Source organism: Gorilla gorilla, chromosome 2 (assembly GCF_029281585.2).
Source record: "Gorilla gorilla gorilla isolate KB3781 chromosome 2, NHGRI_mGorGor1-v2.1_pri, whole genome shotgun sequence".
Taxonomy (NCBI): Eukaryota; Metazoa; Chordata; class Mammalia; order Primates; family Hominidae; genus Gorilla; species Gorilla gorilla.
Window position 1 is genome coordinate 24,817,444 of NC_086017.1, and position 21,281 is coordinate 24,838,724.

General features: G+C 43.4%; 1 protein-coding gene across 7 annotated transcripts in view; it reads left to right on the plus strand.

The window, feature by feature from the left end:
• The window catches only part of NR2C2 (nuclear receptor subfamily 2 group C member 2), a 104,027-nt gene that overhangs the window by 56,944 nt on the left and 25,802 nt on the right, over positions 1-21,281 (plus strand). For 4 of the 7 annotated variants that reach the window (XM_031009548.3, XM_055381078.2, XM_055381080.2 and 1 more), the window contains 6 exons: positions 1,727-1,837; positions 2,405-2,461; positions 11,494-11,694; positions 14,057-14,159; positions 18,658-18,837; positions 21,069-21,216. In XM_031009548.3, the coding sequence (XP_030865408.1) occupies positions 1,766-1,837; positions 2,405-2,461; positions 11,494-11,694; positions 14,057-14,159; positions 18,658-18,837; positions 21,069-21,216 (761 nt within the window). In that variant the 5' untranslated portion in view covers positions 1,727-1,765. The remainder of the gene's footprint in view (positions 1-1,726; positions 1,838-2,404; positions 2,462-11,493; positions 11,695-14,056; positions 14,160-18,657; positions 18,838-21,068; positions 21,217-21,281) is intronic. The other 3 variants (XM_031009546.3, XM_031009547.3, XM_055381081.2) reach the window with 1 other exon arrangement.

Below are 21,281 nucleotides of genomic sequence, written 5' to 3' on the forward strand. Positions count from 1 at the left end.
CCTCATCTTATTCTTAACCTTAGAAGGAAAGCTTTTAGTCTTTTACCACTAAGTATACTGTTAGCTGTGAGTATTTTATAGAGACCCTTTATCAGATTGAGAACTTTCCTTTTATATCTCGTTTGTTGAGTGTTTTTATCATGAAATGTTGTTAGATTTTGTCAAATGCTTTTTCTCCATCAATTGAAATAATTATGTGGCTTCTGTCCTTTATTCCTTTAATGCAATGTATAGAACTGTTTGATTTTCATATTTGAACAAGCTTGCTTTCCTGGGATGAACCCCAGTTATTCGTGGTGTATAATCCTTTATATACCACTGGATTTGGTTTGCTAGTGTTTTGTAGAGGATTGTTTGTGTCTCTATTCCTCTATTCATAAGAGATATTGGTCTGTAGTTTTCTTTTCCTGTGATGTCTTTGGTTTCAGTATCAGGTAATATTGGCCTCACAGAATTGGGAAGTGTTTTCTTCTAATTTTAGGAAGAGTTTTTTGTGAAGTGTTCACAATATACATTTTTTTTTTTTTTGAGACAAAGTTTCACTCTTGTTGCCCAGGCTGGAGTACAATAGCATGATCTTGGCTCACTGCAACCTCTGCCTCCTGGGTTCAAGCAGTTCTCCTGCCTCAGCCTCCCTAGTAACTGGGATTACAGGCACGTGCCACCATGCCTGGCTAATTTTGCATTTTTAGTAGAGACAGGGTTTTACCATGTTGGTCAGGCTTGTCTCTAACTCCTGACCTCAAGTGATCCACCCACCTCGGCCTCCCAAAGTGCTGGGATTACAGGCGTGAGCTACCGCCGCCGACCCACAATACACTTTTTTTTTTCCTGTCACCCAGGCTGGAGTGCAGTGGCACAATCTCCGCTTACTGCAGCCTCCACCTCCCTGGTTCAAGCGATTCTCCTGCCTCAGCCACATGAGTAGCTGGGATTACAGGTGCGCACCATCATGCCTGGCTAATTTTTTTTTTTTTTTTTTTTAATGTAGAGATGGGGTTTTACCATTTTGGCCAGCTGGTCTCGAACTCCTGACCTCAAGTGATCTGCCCACCTTGGCCTCCCGAATGCTGGGATTATAGGTGTGAGCCAGCACACCCAGCCACAATACGCTTTCTATCAAGAAAAAATATGCCTGCTTCAGATACCCAGGTGACCACTCAGCACCTTGTACCTTGCCTTTGGGATAGGTATTGACTAAATTTCAGACCCTGTGGTCCTGACAGGCTTTCCCCAGCTCCATCCCATTGGGGCTGAGAAATTACCAGAATGCTTTTATAAGTACTAATCCCAGTAGGTTTCAGTGTAATGTTGGTTTTGTTTGTCATCCCCTGCTGTGTTGTGAGAGCCTTTCTCGGGAAACCATATTAAAGGAATGTTTTATAGGTGGCTTTGGAGACAGGGATAACATTCAAAGATCATCTTTAAAATGTTGTTTTGGTAGGTTTTTACTTTATTAAAGTGTGCAGAGCACAACTGCAAATTCCTTTGGTTTCTTCTTACATTTTCAACATTTGAAACAGCTGTTTTAAGATTGTATTTTCCTGGGGGGCATCCTGTAGCAACATCTCATTGATTGCTTTGTCATCATCCTTCTGGGTCCATACCTCAGAACCATACAAGTTCATCACTCCAGGCCACAGTGAAAGCAAGAGGCGTGGTCTTCGGGCCACCTCTGGGCATCATTCTGAACCCCCTTGTGATCCAGCCCACTTCTCACCCACAGGTAACACGTACACAGACCTCTCGGCCGGAATCTCCAGGGATGACCAGCCCCTCCCCACGCATCCAGATAATCTCCACCGACTCTGCTGTAGCCTCACCTCAGCGTATTCAGGTACCTGCAACCTGCCAATGGCAACCCTGCCTTTCCAGAAGAACTCTTTCCAAAAACAAACCTTCCTAAGGGTTTCACTAAAGAGTTGTGCCTTTTGGGCATCAAATACAGTACAACTTCATCGATTCTTTAAAAAAAATAAAGAAAAAATGCTTACATTTATTTAACCAACTTACATTTAAAGCAGAAGCCTAAACTGTTTCAAACTATTGAGATGAAGTACCATTTTATTACTTATTTGCTTCCAAATTGAGAGGCAGTATATCTTAGTACTGTAATTAAGAGCAAGGGCCCCTACTTGAAGTCAAATCCAGTGCCCCACTTACCTTTTTTGACCTTGGTCAATTAACTTTTTAATGCCTCACTTTCTTCATTTGGAAAATAGACATAATAGTAGTATTTGCCTCACGAAGTTATTATGAAGAATCAAAGGGATATTGCTTATAAAGTGCTTAGAATGGTACCTGGCACATAATAATGTTCAATATTTACTAATTATATAATAACTTATTACTAATATTGTTATTAACTAATCGATATTCACTTATGGGAAGTTGTCTTCCCTAGGGCTCTGAACCTGCCTCTGGCCCATTGAGTGTTTTCACATCTTTGAACAAAGAGAAGGTAGGTGTATCAAGCTTGTAGGCAAAAAGCTGGGAGGAAGGGATAATATATTGATGACAAAGATTTATTGTTATCTCAACAAGCTGAATCAAAAAGCCAATTATAACTGTTGATTTCTCTGTTTTTCTCCTTGCAGTTTTATCAGTTTTTCTGCCTCACTTTGATGCTCTGTTGTTAGTTGCATATATGTTTTATATTGTTATGTCTTTTTGGAGAATTAACCCTTTCTTGATCTTAGCCAAAAGGTCGAGAAGCGATGGAGAATTAACCCCTTTCTTGCTTGCTTTCTTGGTTGCTTGCTTGCTTTTTATTTATTTATTTATTTTTGAGACAGAGTCTTGCTATGTTGCCCAGGCTGGTCTTGAACTCCTGACCTCAAGTGATACTCCTGCCTCAGCTTCCCAAAGTGCTGGGATTACAGGCATGAGCCACCATGCCCAGCCACCCCTTTCTTATTATGTACCATTTCCCTTTATGTTTATTTTCCTTGTTCTGAAGTCTGCTTTGTCTGAAATTACTATAGTTACTCCAGCTTTCTTTTTATTAGTGTTAGTTGCTAGCATGGTATAACTTTCTCTATGTTTTGACATTTTTTCTTTTTTTTGAGACAGAGTCTTGCTCTGTCACCCAGGCTGGAGTGCAATGGCGTGAACACAGCTCACTGCAGCCTCTACCTCCGAGGCTCAAGCCATCCTCCATCTACGCCTCCCAAGTAGCTGGGACTACAGGCGCATACCACCATGCCTGGATACACACACACATAATGCTTTTTTTTTTTTTTAATAGAGATGGGGTTTCACCATGTTGCCAAGGTGGGTCTCAAACTCCTGAGCTCAAGCAATCCACCTGCCTCAGCCTCCCAAAGTGCTGGGACTACAGGTGTGAGCCAGCGTGCCTAGCCAACTTTTTTTTTTTTTTTTTTTTAGGAGACTCTTGCTCTGTTGCCCAGGCTGGAGTGCATTTACTATTCACAGACAGGATCATAGGGCACTACAACCTCAAACTCCTGAGCCCAAGCTGTCCTTCTGCCTCAGCCTCCCAAGTAGTTGGGACTACAAATGTGCACCACTGTCAGCTTCTCCATCCCTTTATTTTGCATCTGTCTGTGTCTTTATTTATAAAATGGCTCTCCTGTAGGCAATATGTATTGGGGTCTTGATTTTTTCCCATTTTTTTCCTACTTCCTATATAATTTCATAAGGGTCTTGTTTTTTTACCCAGCTGACAATCTGTCTTTTCATTGGTGGATGTGGATCAATTCATATTTAAAGTGATTGTTGATATATTTGGATTAATATCCTCCATTTAGGCTGGGTACAGTGGCTCATACTTGTAATCCCAGCACTTAGGGAGGCTGAAGAAGGCTTATTACTTGAGCCCAGGAGTTCGAGACCAGCCTGGGCAACAAAGTGAGATTGTATCTCTACAAAAAAACTAAAAAATTAGCCAGACATGGTGATGCATTCCTGTAGTCCTAGCTACTTGGGAGGCTTTGGTGGGAGGATTGCTTGAGCCCAGGAGGTTGAGGCTGCAGTGAGCTGTGATCATGCCACTGCACTCCAGCCTGGGCCACAGAGAGAGACCCTGTCTCAAAAAAATAAAATAGTAATTCAGAACTATTCATAGGAGCTAAAATTTATACTTAAGTAAAAGATTTATTTACCATTTTGCAAAGGTAAGGATTTATTTACCTTTTTGCAAACCTTTTTTAAAGCAGGTTCTTTTTACCCTTTTTATTTTTAGTCAGTAATCTTTGCTATTATCTTTCGGTATGCTCTAATATACCCTGACCTATCTTATAAACTTTATATATATGCTATATGTAAATTCTATGTATACTATAGGAAATTGTGTATATGTAGGTATGTGAGTGGGCAGGTGGTTATGTGTGTGTATATAAATAGTATAGGAAATCTGAAGAGCTGGTTTTGGGTTGAGGGACAGACCCTTGAAGGGATTCTCATTGTACTCAGAAAGAAATCCAAACTCGCAGCAGGGCCGTTCCACCTCCCTCTCTAGGTTCCTGGGCCATGCTGGTTGTCTGTGGGCCTGATAGCAGTTCCCAAGAGATTGTTCCTCCCAGGGCTTTCCATATACCAGAACATTCCTCTTTGCTGGGAACACTAAACATTTATTTGGCTGCTGTCTCCTCAGCCTTGAATCTTTTTTTTTTTTTTTAAAAGGCATTTCGCTCTTGTCGCCCAGGCTGGAGTACAGTGGCACAGTGTTGGCTCACTGCAACTTCTGCCTCCCAGGTTCAAGCAATTCTTCTGCCTCAGCCTCCCAAATAGCTGGGATTACTGACATGCGCCACCACGCCCGGCTAATTTTGTATTTTTAGTAGAGACAGAGTTTCACCATGTTGGCCAGGCTGGTCTCGAACTCCTGACCTCAGCTGATCCGCCTGCCTCGGCCTCCCAAAGTGCTGGGATTACAGGCGCGAGCCACTGTGCCACCCAGCTCAAATCTCATCTTAAATGTCACCTTGTCACAGAGGTTTTCCCTGACCTCTCTCTCTTTTTTTTTTTTTTTTTTTTGAGGCGGAGTCTCGCTCTGTCGCCCAGGCTGGAGTGTAGTGGCGCGATCTTGGCTCACTGCAACCTCTGCCTCCTGGGTTCATGCCATTCTCCTGCCTCAGCCTGCCGAGTAGCTGGGACTACAGGTGCTCGCCACCACACTTGGCTAATTTTTTGTATTTTTAGTAGGGACCAGGTTTCACCATGTTAGACAGGATGGTCTCGGTCTCCGGACCTCATGATCCGCCTGCCTCGGCCTCCCAAAATCTGGGATTACAGGCATGAGCCACCGTGCCCAGCCCCCTGACTTCTCTTTTTAAAGTTAAGTACTTTTGTTATTCAGGGTTACCCCAACCTGATCTTTTCTCTCATAACATGTACCATAAATTGAAATTGTTTACTGACTGGTTTGTTTCCTTGTGTATTGCCAGTTTCTTCCATTGAACTAAAAGTTTCATGAGGGCAGGAGCCATCTTCATATGCCACTGTCTAACACAGTGTCTGACAGAGTAGCCCCTCAGTAAATATTTGAGGAATGAATGAAAGAATGAGTAAGCCATGGTAAAAAGTCTTGACTTTTTCATCAGGAGCGATTTGATAAGATGAAAGGGATAAGACAAGACTGAGTGAGGAAAGGAGTATGTGAGAGCTTAGAGGGAAGAAATACTTTACCAAGGTCCTGTCATGTTCTGGGCAGTGTACCAAACAGTTTCACACACATCATATCATTTCACTTTCCTAGTCATCCTTTTTCATAGATATATAAATGGAGCTCAAGGGTTTATGTAACTGCTCCAAGTTGACACAGCTGGGAAGTAGAAGAGCAAGCATTCCTATTAATGTCTGTAGCTACCAAGCCCTGTCTCGGGTGTTTACAGTGAAAGAGGTGGCAAGGTGAGGATAGGGATAAACTGGAGAGGCTACCTCATCTAAAGAGGTAGCCAACCCACACCCAGCTCCAGCCACCTGGCACCATGGGGAGAACTTGAGCCCAGGATGACCTGAGCTTCCAGTTTGTCAAGAGAACTGTAAATTTGATTTTGATTATGGGAAATACTCAGTTTTTAGATGTTAGCAAACAGTTTTTTTTGTTTTTGTTTTTTTTTTAAATTAGGGGGCTGAGTACAGTGGCTTACACCTGTGATCCCAGCACTTTGGAGGCCGATGTAGGTGGATCGCTTGATCTCAGGAGTTCAAGACCACCCTGGGCAACCTAGTGAGACGTCATCTCTATAAAAAATACAAAAATTAGCCAGGCGTGCTGGCACGAGCCTGTAGTCCCAGTTACTCGGGAGACTGAGATGGGAGGATCACTTGAGGCTGAGAGGTGGAGGTTGTAAAGAGCCAACATCGTGCTGCTGCACTCCAGCCTGGGTGACAGAATAAGACCTGGTCTCAAGAAAAAAAAAAAAAAAAAACTTTGGGTAGTCAAACAAAAGTTATCCAGTGGCTGGTTTTTGCCTGCAGGCCATTCATTGGCAGGCTCTTCTTTGCAACAGAGATGTTGAACTGGCTGGAACAGAGTGGGTAACATGGGGGAGAATGGTGGTGTATAAGATCATTCCAGGGTCCTTTGGGATTAGAACTAGAGAGGACCTTAGCTTAGTAAAGTCAGTTCTGCTATAATGTGACGTGTGTTCCTGAAAATTCCCACACTTTGCCAAATTGTACAATGAAAACCACAGGACTGATTGGAAAAAATGAAATTAGTGACACAATACTCAAAAACTTTGTCAGTAACGTATTAAAAAACAGGTAGTGAATCTAATAAAACCTGCAAGTGGTTAAATACATAGTGACTATAATAAATATGGTACTTGGTCGGGTGTGGTGGCTCGTGCCTATAATCCCAGCACTTTGGGAGGCCGAGGTGGACGGATCACCTGAGGTTGGGAGTTTGAGACCAGCCTGACCAACATGGAGAAATCCCATCTCTACTAAAAATACAAAAAATTAGCGGGGCATGGTGACGCATGCCTGTAATCCCGGCTACTCGGGAGGCTGAGGCAGGAGAATGACTTGAACCTGGGAGGTGGAGGTTGCAGTGAGCCAAGATCGTGCCATTGCACTCCAGCCTGGGCAACAAGAGCGAAACTCCGTCTCAAAAATAAATAAGTAAATACAGCACTTTACCTAGAAAAAGCCTTGTAGTTTCTTTGTGGAGGTAGGTGTAGGGAGGATTGCATCTCATGAGTTACCGTGAGTGGTGGACATGGGGTGACCTGAAATCACCAGATGGATTGAATGTGACTCATACCATGTGCACTGAGTATCCCTGCATGGATCACTTCACCTCAGTGTCGTTTTCTGTTTACCTAGTGTTATTCATGGAAGAAACCACGCATAAACACAAAATTTGCATTATTCTCAAATTATTTACTAACATATCAATCATGTTCAAACAAATTCATCTTTTCACAACAAGCATTATGGCAGCTCTGAGCGTATAGGTAGGCTATTGAGGGCCTTAAAAATCACAGAAAACAACACATATCTTCTTAACGTTACTCCATTCCCCCCAATTTGTTATAGTTTACAGACAGGAATTTAAGAACTTTTGTTCCAAGTAAAGAAATTAAATAAAATTTGCCTCTTGTATTAGTTTCCCAGGGCTATCACAATAAATTACCACAAACTTAGTGGCTTAAAACAATAGAAATTTATTTTCCCAACCTTCTGGTGGCCAGAAGTCTGAAATCAAGGTGTCAGCAGGGCCATGCTCTCTTAAGGTTCTAGGAGAGTGTCCTTCCTTGCCTCTTCCTACCTTCTGGTGGGTGCCAGCAGTCCTTGGCATTCCTCGCTTGCTTGCAGCTGCATCACTCCAATCTCTGCCTCCATTGCCACATGGTCTTCTTATAAGGACACCAGTCATTGAATTAGGGCCCACCCTAATGCAGTATTACCTCATCTTATCCTAATTACATTTGCAAAGGCCCTACTTCCAAGTAAGGTACATTAATAGATACTGGGAATTATGGCTGGAATGTATCTTTTCAGGGGGTACAGTTCTATGCACAATACCTCTCCTCCACAGCCGACTTAAATTTTAATGAGCTTGGATATATCCTTGCAATTTGATGTTTCCTCTAGGTCATTAAATAGGAATCTATCTGTGTTTGTTAACAAGGTCTTGCCTAATGGTCACCCTTGTGTTCCAATAGGGTATTTGGGAGATTTTTTTTTCTGCCTGCATTTTTAGTTTTTTCATGGGCGTGATGTCTCTAAATGGAGGATACAGATGTCTTAGGAGGGTGAAGATTTAAAAAAACCCCAAAATTATAATTAATTCATTGAATTTTTATAAGCGTGAGTCTTTGAGAAAAAAAGAAAATAATCATCTAGCCAGGTGCATTGGTTCTCACCTGTAAACTCCTTGGGAGGCGAAGGCATGAGGATCACTTGAGCCTAGATGTTCAAGACCAGCTTGGGCAAAATAGTAAGACCCCATCTCTAGAGAAAAAAAAAATTGCCAGGCATGGTAGTGGTTACCTGTAGTCCCAGCTACTCTGGAGGCTGAGATGGGAGGATTGCTTGAGCCTGGGAGGTCGAGGCTGCAGTGAGCCAGGATCGTGCTACTGCACTCCAACGTGGGTAACAGAACAAGACCCTGTCTCAAAAAAAAAAAAAAAAGTTCTGAGCCTTGAAGTATGTTATATACTGCCACTAAGAGCTGCTGTCCTTGTCTGGAACCAGTAACTTCTACTTCCCAACACCATACCCTGACCTCATACTTGCCATACCTCAACCACAATGACTGGAGAAGAGCACACAAGAAATGACATGCTGGTTATCTGTGTGTGCTCTGGTACAGCATGTGTCATCCCTGAACACAAAAGGGCAAAGGAATTACTAGTGTTGCCTTGGTTTTAGTTGGTAATTGAAGACCCCTCTCAATCATATAACTGTCATTTCTTAACAGGGAAAACAGTTTAGGAAGGAAACAAAAATTGATAGACATGAGCTGGGCTTGGTGGCTCATGCCTGAATCCTAGCACTTTGGGAGGCCAAGGCGGCAGGATCACTTGAGCCCAGGAATTTGAGGCCACCCTGGGCAACAAAATGATACTCCATCTCCACAAAAAAATTTTCTAAAAAATTAGCTGGGTGTGGTGGCACACGCCTGTGGTCTCAGCTACACAGAAGGCCGAAGCAGAAGCGTTGCATGGGCCCAGGAGGTTGAGACTGCGGTGAGCCATGCTCACGCCACTGCACGCCAGCCTGGGTGACAAAGCGAGACTCTTGTCTCAAAAAAAAAAAAAAAAAGAATTGATAGACATATGACTCACAGAGCTCAGGTTATGAGGGCTTCCAAAGGCCATCTTCTTTATCTAAGGCAAGAATCCCTTCTGCGGCAGCTGAGAGAAGTATGTGTCAACCAGCCTGTGTCTGCAATCTTTCAGTTGAGCCGTGGGTAGGAAAGTTTTTTTAAAGATAATTCTTTTCACAATGTTTTCTGTCTCATGTTTTATGTTTCTGGGGGACTCTGGGCATGCCACAGATTGTAATGATGAAAGTTTCTTCCTTTCATTCCCTCCAAATCCATTCTCCTTGAGCCTTAAACATCTTTTGCCCCTTTAGTTGGAAATGATGATATACTGGGGTTTGTCCCATAATCAGCTGAGGATTCATTCTTGGATCTGTCATCCTATTCTGCTGCCTCTCTGGTCTTGCACTTGGCTGTGCCATGTAGCACACTTTGCCACATTTTTGCAGTTTACTGTTGTGTTTGATTCAAGTCTTTGTTCAGTGTCACATACTCAGAGATGTCTTTCCTCCTAAAGTTGCATCCCTGTCTCCTTTCCAATGTCATGCTTTCTTTGTTTATTCTGCTTTTTGTTTTCTCCAGGGCATTTACACTGACTGATATTATTTATTCAGAGTTCATGGTCTGTTTCCCCCAATAGAAGTTCAGTTCTATGATGGTGGGACCTTTTTTTGTTCACGTCCCTATTCCTAGTACCTAGAACAGTGTTTGACTCATAGTGGGTGCTCAGTAAACATTTAAGTGATTGAATCTTTTCTTGCGTATGTCATTTTATTTTGAGCCAGCCAACATTGTCTTATTTTCCGTATTGCAGTTAGCCAAGCTGTTGTGTTAGACTGTGTGAGTTTGTTGTCTCAACCTTGAAGTTCCATTTCTTTTTTTTTTTTTGGAGACGGAGCTTCCCTTTTGTCGCTCAGGCTGGAGTGCAGTGGCACGATCTCAGCTCACTGCAAACTCTGCCTCTGAGTTCAAGCGATTCTCGTGTCTCAGCATTCCAAGTAGCTGGGACTACAGGCGCCCACCACCACGCCCAGCTAATTTTTGTATTTTTAGTAGAGACAGGGTTTCGCCATGTTGACCAGGCTGGTCTTGAACTCCTGACTTCAGGTGATCTCCCACCTCGGCCTCCCAGAGTGTTGGGATTACAGACGTGAGCCACTGCGTCCGTCTGGAGTTCCATTTCAAAAGTCTGTCAAGAGGTGGTACAGATGCTAGACCTGCCCATAAGTGTACTGTGCTGTAGGAAACTGAGTTCCAGCCAGAGACATAGCACGTTTCCCCTCACCCAACACAGCAGCAGCAGCAGCAGCAGCTCAAGAGTCTTCTTTGCAGTAAGGGTCTGCTGGTGCCTGGAGGGAGAGGTGGCAGTGCTGCTAGCCAGGAACATCTGGTCTAGAAGAGAGGCAGGACGGGGATTAGAACAACTTCAGAGAACTTCATGAGCAAGAATAAGAGAGTTCATTCTTGTCATAGCAGCTGTTTTTGTTGTAACTGATGCAGTTAGACAAGGACTGTGTGAAGAAGTGGAGTCTTGACAGCGAGACTCCTGAAGAGTGAGAACTCCCAGAGGAATAAGGGTCAAGACTTCTCCAGAGTCAGTGCCCACTTCCTTCGGTGCATCCTAGGATCTTTTATTGTCTTCTCTCTATGTGGCAGGCCTTGTGCTGGCTCTGGGGATATAGCAGTGAATCAGATGTAGTCTCTATCCTTAAAGACCTCAGAGTCAGGAAGTGGGAGTGAAGGAGGTGGGTGGTCAATTAGTGGTGAGTTGAGTGTGTGTCAGCAGGGGTCTCCCTGTATTCTCTCAACCTAAGGCAATATTATTTATAGGACCTTTTAGAAAGAGGCTGTCTTTGAAACAGTCATTCCCAAGTTTTTGGCTTTTGTGGATCAGTAGCATTTCAAAAGAGTTAGGATTGCCTACATTTGTTATTAGGTGAGGACAAGGACTTTTCAAAAAGTTAAACCTATTATTTATTACTGCCTTCATTTCATAAAAGAAAGGGCATTTTAATTCTAAAAGCAGTAGGAAAGATATAGTCCTAGACTAAAATTAGCTTTATGAAAATTTGTTTCTGAAAAGCTCACTATTGTGTTTTATTTTTCTCAGTTCACCGTGGACTGGTGAAAATGCATGTTAGACAGCATTAATTCAAGGACTGGTTTTTGGCAGTCACCACTTTGAGCACCACCTGCAAATGCATGGGTCTTGTGACACTCCATGAGAGCAGCCTCCATGTTGTGTCTTATAGATTGTCACAGACCAGCAGACAGGACAGAAGATCCAGATAGTCACCGCAGTGGACGCCTCCGGATCCCCCAAACAGCAGTTCATCCTGACCAGCCCAGATGGAGCTGGAACTGGGAAGGTGATCCTGGCTTCCCCAGAGACATCCAGCGCCAAGCAACTCATATTCACCACCTCAGACAACCTCGTCCCTGGCAGGATCCAGGTAAGGCCTTTGGACAGGTATTTGTTTCAGCACTTCTGCTATTGAACTTGTTCCTGACTTGTTCTTACATCTGCCTTCAAGGCGAAATCCATCCCTGGAAGGTTCCTTGGGGACCTGCAAACATGGCAGGTTGCTGCTTTGGCCAAAGTAATAAACCAGCAAACCAGTGGCAAGGCCCAGAAGACAGTCAACTATAACACTCAGGATGGAAGTAGAACCTGGAAGTCAGTGGCCACAGGAGACTGACATGAGCAAGCCAGCACTGAGGCTACTGGAGAATTGTTCTTACCTAAGGCCATCAAGTGGCAGCCCTTGATATTTTAAAGGTACCACCTAGGGCTGACTACAGCCAGGTGAGAACCGACTTGTCCAGATCATCAGGTCTGTGGCCCCAGCTTTTCATTCTGTCTTTACTTGCCACTGTGTACTACTCGCCCTGGGCCCCTCAATTCTTGTCTCTATCTCTGCCCTGGTTCTTCCTGCTCTGTTAAGGCAGGATGGGGTTGAGGACAGTCCACAGCAAGGAAAAGAGCAGACATTGAAGGAAAGCAGGGTTGTTGCTAGCATGAGTCTGGGAAGCATAGAATCTCCAAACCCAACAATTAGAGAACAGAAACTCAAGGTCAGTATCCCATGATGGCTGAGCATGGAGCATGCTTCGTCAGGGTTGTGTTTCATTTTTTTTTTTTAATTTTTGATAAAATACACATAATATAAAACTTACCATCTTAACCAGCTTTAGGTATACAGTTTAGTGGCATTAAGTAGATTTACATTGTTGTACCACTATCTAGCTCTGTGTAACTCTTTTCCTCTTCCTAAGCTGAAACTCTGTACTCATTGAATAGTAACTCTCCTCTCCCCGTCCCCCAGCCCCTGGTGACCACCATTCTACTTTCTGTCTCCATGAATTTGACTACTCTAGGTACCTCATATAAGTGAAATCAGCCTTTGTGTGACTGGCTTATTTCACCCATCCATGTTGTAGCATGTGTCAGAATTCCATTCCTTTTAAAGGCTGAGTAGTATTCCACTCTGTATATAGACCACGTTTTATCTCTTCATCTGTTGGTGGACATGTAGGTTGCTTCCACCTTTTGGCTGTTGAATTAATGCTGCTTAGAATCTCTGTTTTGGGTGGGGAGGTTCTACTATGAAGAAACTTAAAGAAGGGAAGACTTTTTTTGTCTTCTGATTGAACTGGGATCAGAACGCCAACATGTTCAGCTTTCAGAACTGTTCTTTTAGACACCTTACGCTGCACTTACTAAATGCTGTCTCATCCTTCCTTTCCCGGAGTACATTGTGATCATCTGAAATCAGAATTCCTTCCTCCTCCTTTAGAGTAATCCTTGTCTGTGAAAGAATGGCTGTTGATTTTGTTGCATGTTTCACAAGAGGTGATTCTACTTAATGATTTCTGTATGTGTTCCCACCATGTATAAATCATTTTAAGGCTTATTGTTGGCTCAAGTTCAAGTACATTTTAAAATAACAGCTATTTTTCACTTTCTTATATTGATATCAGTTATAGTATTCTCCCAGATGAATTGCTGTCGCCTAGAAAATCACCACAAATGAGGGGAAGATAGCAGGTTTCAAAGGTCATTTGTTCTCGTCATCAGCTCACCACCAGCTGCCTCAGTCGGAGTCCTAGTTATTTAATTAATAAAGTTTGGTTATTTCTCTGCCAATACACCTCTTTGCGTACATTCAAGTTGTTACGGGAAGAATCTTAAATATCTTCATTTTGAAGCCTCTGTGTGTGACTCCCCACATGGGCCACAATTTTGGGTAGTTGTAGTAGCCAGATAGAGTAGATCAGTGGAAACCAGCGCCTGACCCTGGGAAACCAGCCAGCTGATGAGCAGTCCGGATGAGTGGCAGAGCCATTCTGGGTGTCAGATTAAGTTGTCTTCTGGAATTTTGCCAGTTCTGTCCAGAGTTCTCCTGCTTAAAAACCCAACATTGAGAATTTGTAGTTAAACATTATTTTGCTTAGTGATCTGGGTTTTTGTTTGTTTGTTTTTGAGATGGGCTCTCACTCTGTCGCCCAGCCTGGAGTGCCGTCGTGCGATCTCGGCTCACTACAACCTCTGCCTCCCGGGTTGAAGCAATTCTCCTGCCTCAGCCTCCAGAGTAGCTGGGGATTACAGGCGCCCGCCACCACATTTGACTAATTTTGTATTTTTAGTAGAGACAGGGTTTCACCATGTTAGTCAGGCTGGTCTCGAACTCCCGACCTCAAGTGATCCACCTGCCTCAGCCTCCCAAAGTGCTGGGATTATAGATGTGAGCCACCGTGCCCGGCAGTGATTTGATTTTTAATTGGCACCCCTGTTTGTTTCCTGATTTCTCTCAGATTGTCACGGATTCTGCCTCTGTGGAGCGTTTACTGGGGAAGACGGACGTCCAGCGGCCCCAGGTGGTAGAGTACTGTGTGGTCTGTGGTGACAAAGCCTCCGGTATGTAGTTCCAGGTTATGCTGGCACTTATAATGGGCCAACAGCATGAAGTAACTGTTGTGAGGTGGGGTGGTAGTTAATTTAGAAAGACCATTTTATGTACGTTTGTAGGTTTCACACGTGAATTCTACTTTTTTTATTGGGGTAATGATTGAAATAAGTAAGGTAGTTTGTCAGATAATTAGACATCAAAAGGAAAAGTCAAGAAATTATTTCTGTGATTTGTAAATCTTGGTTGAGTGTGTAGTATTTATGTGCTGCTAAGAAAGTACTCATTCTCTAATCTTGTTAACATTTGTACAGCACTTGGCTATTTTACAAGGTGTATAATTTGTATAATCCCCCTTCATCCTAACTGTAACTGTCTCTTAACATCCCCTCACTATAACCCACTGTAAATAACTGCTGTAATGAAGCAGGAGGAGGCATGTGATTCCAGCTAGTGTCCCAGGGTCAAGAAAGGCCCCACAGAGGCAGTCGCACCTGGGAGCCTTGGTGATTGTGTACATGTTGGTTGGAGCAGGAGGAGGGCATTCCAGTGAGTGGAGCCAGGGCCTAGAGTTTAAGATCAATACCCATGGTATCCTTGAGAGAGAGCTCATAGGCTTCTGTGATTACGATTGGGTAAAGTGAGACTGAAGAAGATGTCTGGCCCAAAAATTCAAGTGCTGGCCTGCTTGTACTGGGGATCCATAGAAGGTTAGTGAGGCAGACAGGAAGGAATGGAGAAGTATTTTACAAGAACACAGTACCAGGAATGCCAGGGGCACAGGCCTGTGTTCTGTGATGGCTGCTTGGTTCCACTTTCTTCTGTGGTCACAAAATTCACAGGAACTTTGGGCACTGTAGTCCTGGTTTTTGTTTGTTTTGTTTTTTAAAAAGGAGGTTGGACCAAGCCTCTTAGGAAGACAGCCCCAAGCAAGCATCTACAGAAGATCAGAAGCTCCAGTTTCCTTTCCATGCTGGTGACACCATTTATCTGTCAATGGTGCCTGCCTCTGCTCCCGCCCTTTGTCCTGGTAAACCCAACCCATCCTATCCCTTCTCTGAAGCCCTCACCTACCCCAGTAGGCAGATAGACAGTGCTGCTTGTGATTCTGATTGCCCTTTCCTACAGATTAATCACTTGTTGCATACTCATATAATTCACTCTTTACAGGCCTGTCTTCCCCATCAGAATGTCAGAGCAAAAACCATGTCTTACCATCTATCTCTGTATTCCTGTCTTCTTGCTCAGCAAGGAAAGGCTCTCTACAAACTTCTGAACAAATGAGTGAAGCATGAACGTAACAAAAGGGCCATAGAATCTGCTTGGCTTCCCCATTTGTCAGTCTTCTTCTGAGCTTAAAGGAAAGGCCTAGTCACAGGCTCTTGGTGCCATTGTCTCCTGATATTAGTGTCACTCAAAGGGATAGAGAACTCAAGGAAATATACTGCAAAGAAAGGAAAAACAATATTATAGAAGGCACTTTACCACAACTATTCTTAAAAGAAAAAGACTGAGTTATTCCAGATGCACACTTGGGAAATGGTTTTGCATACTAGAGCTTAGAACAATGGGATTCTCTGTAGCCACCATAAATGGTAATCCTGTGAAATGTATCCTCCTTGGCAATGTAGCTATGAAATTGGATTATACAAACAAGACAGAATCAGAAGAGCATGTCCATAGTCAGTCTCAGCTGGAAACAAGTGGGCATAATGTATGTGAAAGTACTTTGTGAATAAGAAAGCTAAACTGAAGGAGGGGCCACTTTTTTTTTCTGAGATGGAGTCTCGCTCTGTCGCTCGGGTTGGAGTGCAGTGGTGTGATCTCGGCTCACTGCAACCTTTGCCTCCCGGATTCAAGCAATTCTCTTGCCTCAGCCTCCCAAGTAGCTGGGACTATAGGTGTCTGCCACCACGCCTGGCTAATTTTTGTATTTTTAGTAGAGACTGGGTTTCACCATATTGGCCAGGCTGGTCTCGAACTCCTAACCTTGTGATCTGCCTGCCTCGGCCTCCCAAAGTGCTGGGATTACAGGCATGAGCCACCTTGCCCGGCCAGGGGCACTTTTTAATGTCATTGATAATTAAAAGTTGGAGATACCATGCAAACTGTACACCTGACAAAGGGTTACTACCCAGAACGTATAGTGAACTTAAACAACTCAACAGCAAAAAAACAAGTAACCCAATTTTAAAATGGGCAAAATACCTTAATAGACATTTCGCAAAAGAAGACATTCAAATGGCCAAGTTATATGAAAAAATGCTCAACATCACTAATCTTCAGGGAAATGCAAATCACCACATGAGGTATCACCTCCAGTTAGGATGTCTATAATCAGGCTGGGTGCAGTGGCTCATGCCTATAATCCCAGCACTTTGGCAGGCCGAGGTGGGCAGATCACATGAGGCCGGGAGTTCAAGACCAGCCTGACCAACGTGGCAAAACCTCATCTCTACTGATTTTTGTATTTTTATGAGATATATATTTTTTGGCAGGGTGCGGTGTCTTACATCTGTAATCCCAGCACTTTGGGAGGCCAAGGCAGGTGGATCACCTGAGGTCAGGAGTTCGAGACTAGCCTGGCCAACATGGTAAAACCGTCTCTACTAAATACAAAAATTAGCTGGGTGTGGTAGCGGGTTCCTGTAATCCCAGCTACTTGGGAGGCTCAGGCAGGAGAATCGCTTGAACCTGGGAGGCAGAGGTTGCAGTAAGCCAAGATCGCACCACTGCACTCCAGCCTGGGTGACAAAAGCAAGACTCTTGTCTTGAAAAAAAAAAAAACATAAAATATATAAGATTTTATTTTTATAAAATCTTATAAAAATAAAAAAATTAGCCTAGTGTGGTGGTGCACACCTATAATTCCAGCTACTCGGGAGGCTGAGGCACAAGAATCACTTGAACCCAGGAGGTGGAGGTTGCAGTGAGCTGAAATCATGCCACTGCACTCCAGTCTGAGTGACTAAGACTCTTGTCTCAAAAAAAAAAGAAAAGAAAAAATGTCTACAATTAGAAAGACGAAAAGAAGTGCTAGGGAGGATGTGGAGAAAAGGGAACACTTACACATTGTTGGTGGGATTGTAAACTAGTACAGCCACTATAGAAAACTGTATGGAGGTTCTTCAAAAAATTAAAAATAGAACTACCACATGATCCAGCAATCTCAGTACTGGATCCATATCCAAAGGAAATAAAATCATTATGTTGAAGAAATATCTGCACTCCCACGCTTACTGCATGACTATTTACAGTGGCCAAGATGTGGAATCAGCTTAAGTATCCAACAGCGGATGAATGGATAAAGAAAATGTAGTATGTAACACAGTGGAATACATAAAACTGAATGAAATCCTGCTTTTTGTGACAACATAGATGAATATGGAGGACATCATGTTACCTGAAATAAGCCAGACACAGAAAGACAAATACGATCTCACTCATGTGGAATCCTTTAAAAAAAAATTGATATCATAGAAACAGAGAGTAGAATAATGGCACCAAGACTCGGGAGGGGAAAAGAGATAGTTGGGAAAGACTGACCAACTGGTACAAAGTTACAGTTAAGTAGTAGGAACAAGTTCTGGTGTTCTATTGCACTGTAGCCATAGCTAACAATAAGGTATTATATATTATAAAATACCTAGAAGAAAGGCTTTTGAATGTCCTTATTACAAAGAAATGATAAATGCATAAGGTGATGGTCACTCTATCTGATTTGATCATTATACAACATGGATATATTGAAATATCAAATTATGCCTCATAAATATGGACACGGACAATTACAGTGTATCAGAAATAAAAAGAGACACCAAAGTAAAACAAGATTAGAAAAATGAACTATTTTTTAATAAATGCATTCCTAGAACTGTGTTTCTAGAAGGCTTTGAGTGGCTAGCCCAGGTGGAACCATATGGTAATCCTCTTTTGCTGTGGGCTTCGGCAGTGACAGTCCCCATGCTTCTCCCTGTGACTATCCCGCTTCCCCAGGGGAGGTTTCGGGCCCAGGACGTGAATCAGAGAGGGGCTAAATGCAGGAGTGAGACCCTCTGTGCCAAAGCCACACATGCACGTGTTTGCTATGTGCCACTCGTGGCAGGACAGGGGCCCTGAGCCGCATCACAAGCCCAGATCGCCAGGAATAGGACCCAGGTGTGTTCAAGTGGACAGTAGAGTTCAGCCGTCACCTGTGAGCTCCTACTGTATGTTAGACCATTTGTATACTAAGAGCACTAAGGTCATGCCATCTGCCAGCTGTCATATAACCTGTCTGAGTTTCAGTATTTCCATCATGAACTCATAAGGCTACTTGAAAGATGGTAGAGAAATTACGTGAAGGGTGTGGCCAGTACACTTAATGCTCAGGCCACATGGCTGTTGGCACCTAACAGTGTACGGCACCCATCACTTCAATGAGACTTGCACAGGAACTGACAGATCACCTCTTTGGTGAATCCACAAATATAGTCACAAAATATTTGTGTATTCTTTCTCCTGTTTCAGGCCGTCACTATGGGGCTGTCAGTTGTGAAGGTTGCAAAGGTTTCTTCAAAAGGAGTGTGAGGAAAAATTTGACCTACAGCTGCCGGAGCAACCAAGACTGCATCATCAATAAACATCACCGGAACCGCTGTCAGTTTTGCCGGCTGAAAAAATGCTTAGAGATGGGCATGAAAATGGAATGTGAGTAACAATATTTAAAAACCACATGAGTAAATGTGGAGGGAGAGAGTAAATGAGTCCATTAAATAAGGTTTCTATACCTGGCCTTAAAATACTTTAAGAAAAAAATATGCACTCAGGCTTCATTTTGGTTTACCTCATGGGTCAGCCAGGTGATTGAGAGCCAACGCTGCAGGGGTTGGTCTCTTCCTGCTGTGTGTGTGGAAAGCCTTATTCCAGATGCATCAGGAGGCAGCTTAGTGGAGTGGGTTGAACACAGGCTTTGGAGGAAAGCTGATACCAAATCTACCTCCAGGTGTGCCACTAAGAGAGAGCTATGACGCCTGAGGACACACGTAGCCTGTCAGCCACAGGGTCCTCATCTGTGATCTACTTAATCACCTTACTTATATATTGCTCCTGAGGATTACATGAGCCTACTCCCTGTCTTCTTAGCCCCTCTACTTTCTTTTGGGGTAAGGTCCTTTGCCAAGCCTCTGTGTAGCTGGGATTCTAAAGAGAAAGCTATTGCTCCTGGATGTGTGGGGCAGCCAGGGAAGGTCTCAGTCCCCTCCTTTCCACTCCCATAGACAGAATTTTGGGGGTTTTCAGGGACCAATCAGCATGGAGGTCACTTCCCTAGCTAGTGGTGAAAACATGAAGACCAGGACTCAAGATGGGCAGCACAAAGAAATCCAAGGAGAGTGGAGTTTGGCTTAAGCCACAGTAGGAAAATGGAGCTTAGCAGAGCAAGGCATGCAACTTGCATGGCAAGGCTGGTGGCCGAGGACCCAGGACTGCAGGCTTCCGCTGAGTATGCTGCATGGTTCTGTCATCTTTTGCATAGTTTTCTAGGAACTCTGAAAACCAATATATTTCAGTATTGCTGTTGATGTTTCTGGGAACGGGAATCCACAAAATTCACTGGAGAATAAATGGAAATGTATTTTTTGAGAAATTAGAAATATCAACCTAATTTCTGCCTGGTGTGATGTTTTTATTTTATCTAATGATACTGCTCTTTGCCCAAAGTGAATAAATAAATCACTGACTTGGTGTGGGACTGGCCCACATTGCCAAGCTGTCCTTTTTCTCAATGATGAATATTTTTACTGAGAGCAATGACTGAAATCAGTTTTCTTGTGATCACAGCTGTAGCTGCAAACACAATATTCAACTGGATAGCAGTTTGATTAGCAGCATATCTGAATGTTAGTCCCTGACCTTCATCAGTTTTGTCTTTAAAAAGCTTTCATTTTCTTCAGTTGCTTCTAACATGCATATCTGCTCTTATATTAGACTGCTAAAAGGAGAGTTTGCTAGCATGATATAAAATTGACACCCATTAAACAGTTTGCAGAAGCTATTCAGACTTGAGTTGGAAATTAGAAGGGTTCCTCTACAAATTGTGGCATAGGAAATGCATTCTATTAAGGGCCCACTTGAAGGTGGGCATTTCTTTTTTCTTTTTCTTTTTTTTTTGAGGCAGAGTCTTGCTCTGTTGCCCAGGTTGGAGTGCAGTGGTGCCGCGTCTTGGCTCACTGCAGCCTCCGCCTCCCAGGTTCAAGCAATTCTCCCTGCCTCAGCCTCCCAAGTAGCTGGGATTACAGGTGCCTGCCACCACACCTGGCTAATTTTTGTGTTTTTAATAGAGGCCGGGTTTTGCCATGTTGGGCAAGTGATCCACCCATCTCGGCTTCCCAAAGTGCTGGGATTACAGACGTGAGCCACCACCCCCGGCCCAAAGATGGGCATTTTTTAATCCTTGAAAGAGTCTATTTTGTTAGCAGCATAAAGTAAAAACCAGCTGGGCATGGTGGCTTATGCCTGTAATTCCAGCACTTTGGCAGGCTGGGGCGAGTGGTTTGCTTGAGCCCAGGATGAGTCCAGACTGGGCAACATAATGAGGCTTCATCTCTACAAAAAATAATAAAATAATGGCATAAAATTAATAAAATGGCCCAGAAGGCTCATGGGTGCTTCCATAGGCCACATAGGTGCTGTGCTGCAGTTTTTTTTAGCAGGGAGTACCACCCATCGTGAGGTCTTTTTTATGCCTCTAGATTTGACATGGCATGGTTTGGCTTTATTCCTTCTCTGTGGCCGAAAAGTCCACTGTGAAAGCTGAGCTAGATGAACCTAGCACCAGAGTCATCCTCCCTGCAGTAACAGATTTACTAAAGAAAACCCCGTGTGGTTTTTATTGATTTGAATTGTTTCTCTAAACACAAATATTTATGTTGTGATTTAAGCTGTGCAGAGTGAACGGAAGCCCTTCGATGTGCAACGGGAGAAACCAAGCAATTGTGCTGCTTCAACTGAGAAAATCTATATCCGGAAAGACCTGAGAAGTCCCCTGATAGCCACTCCCACATTTGTGGCAGACAAAGATGGAGCAAGGTCAGTCCCTTGTTCTCACTGCAATCAGCCTTTGCAGCTGATGGAGGAGGCACAGACGTGTCCCA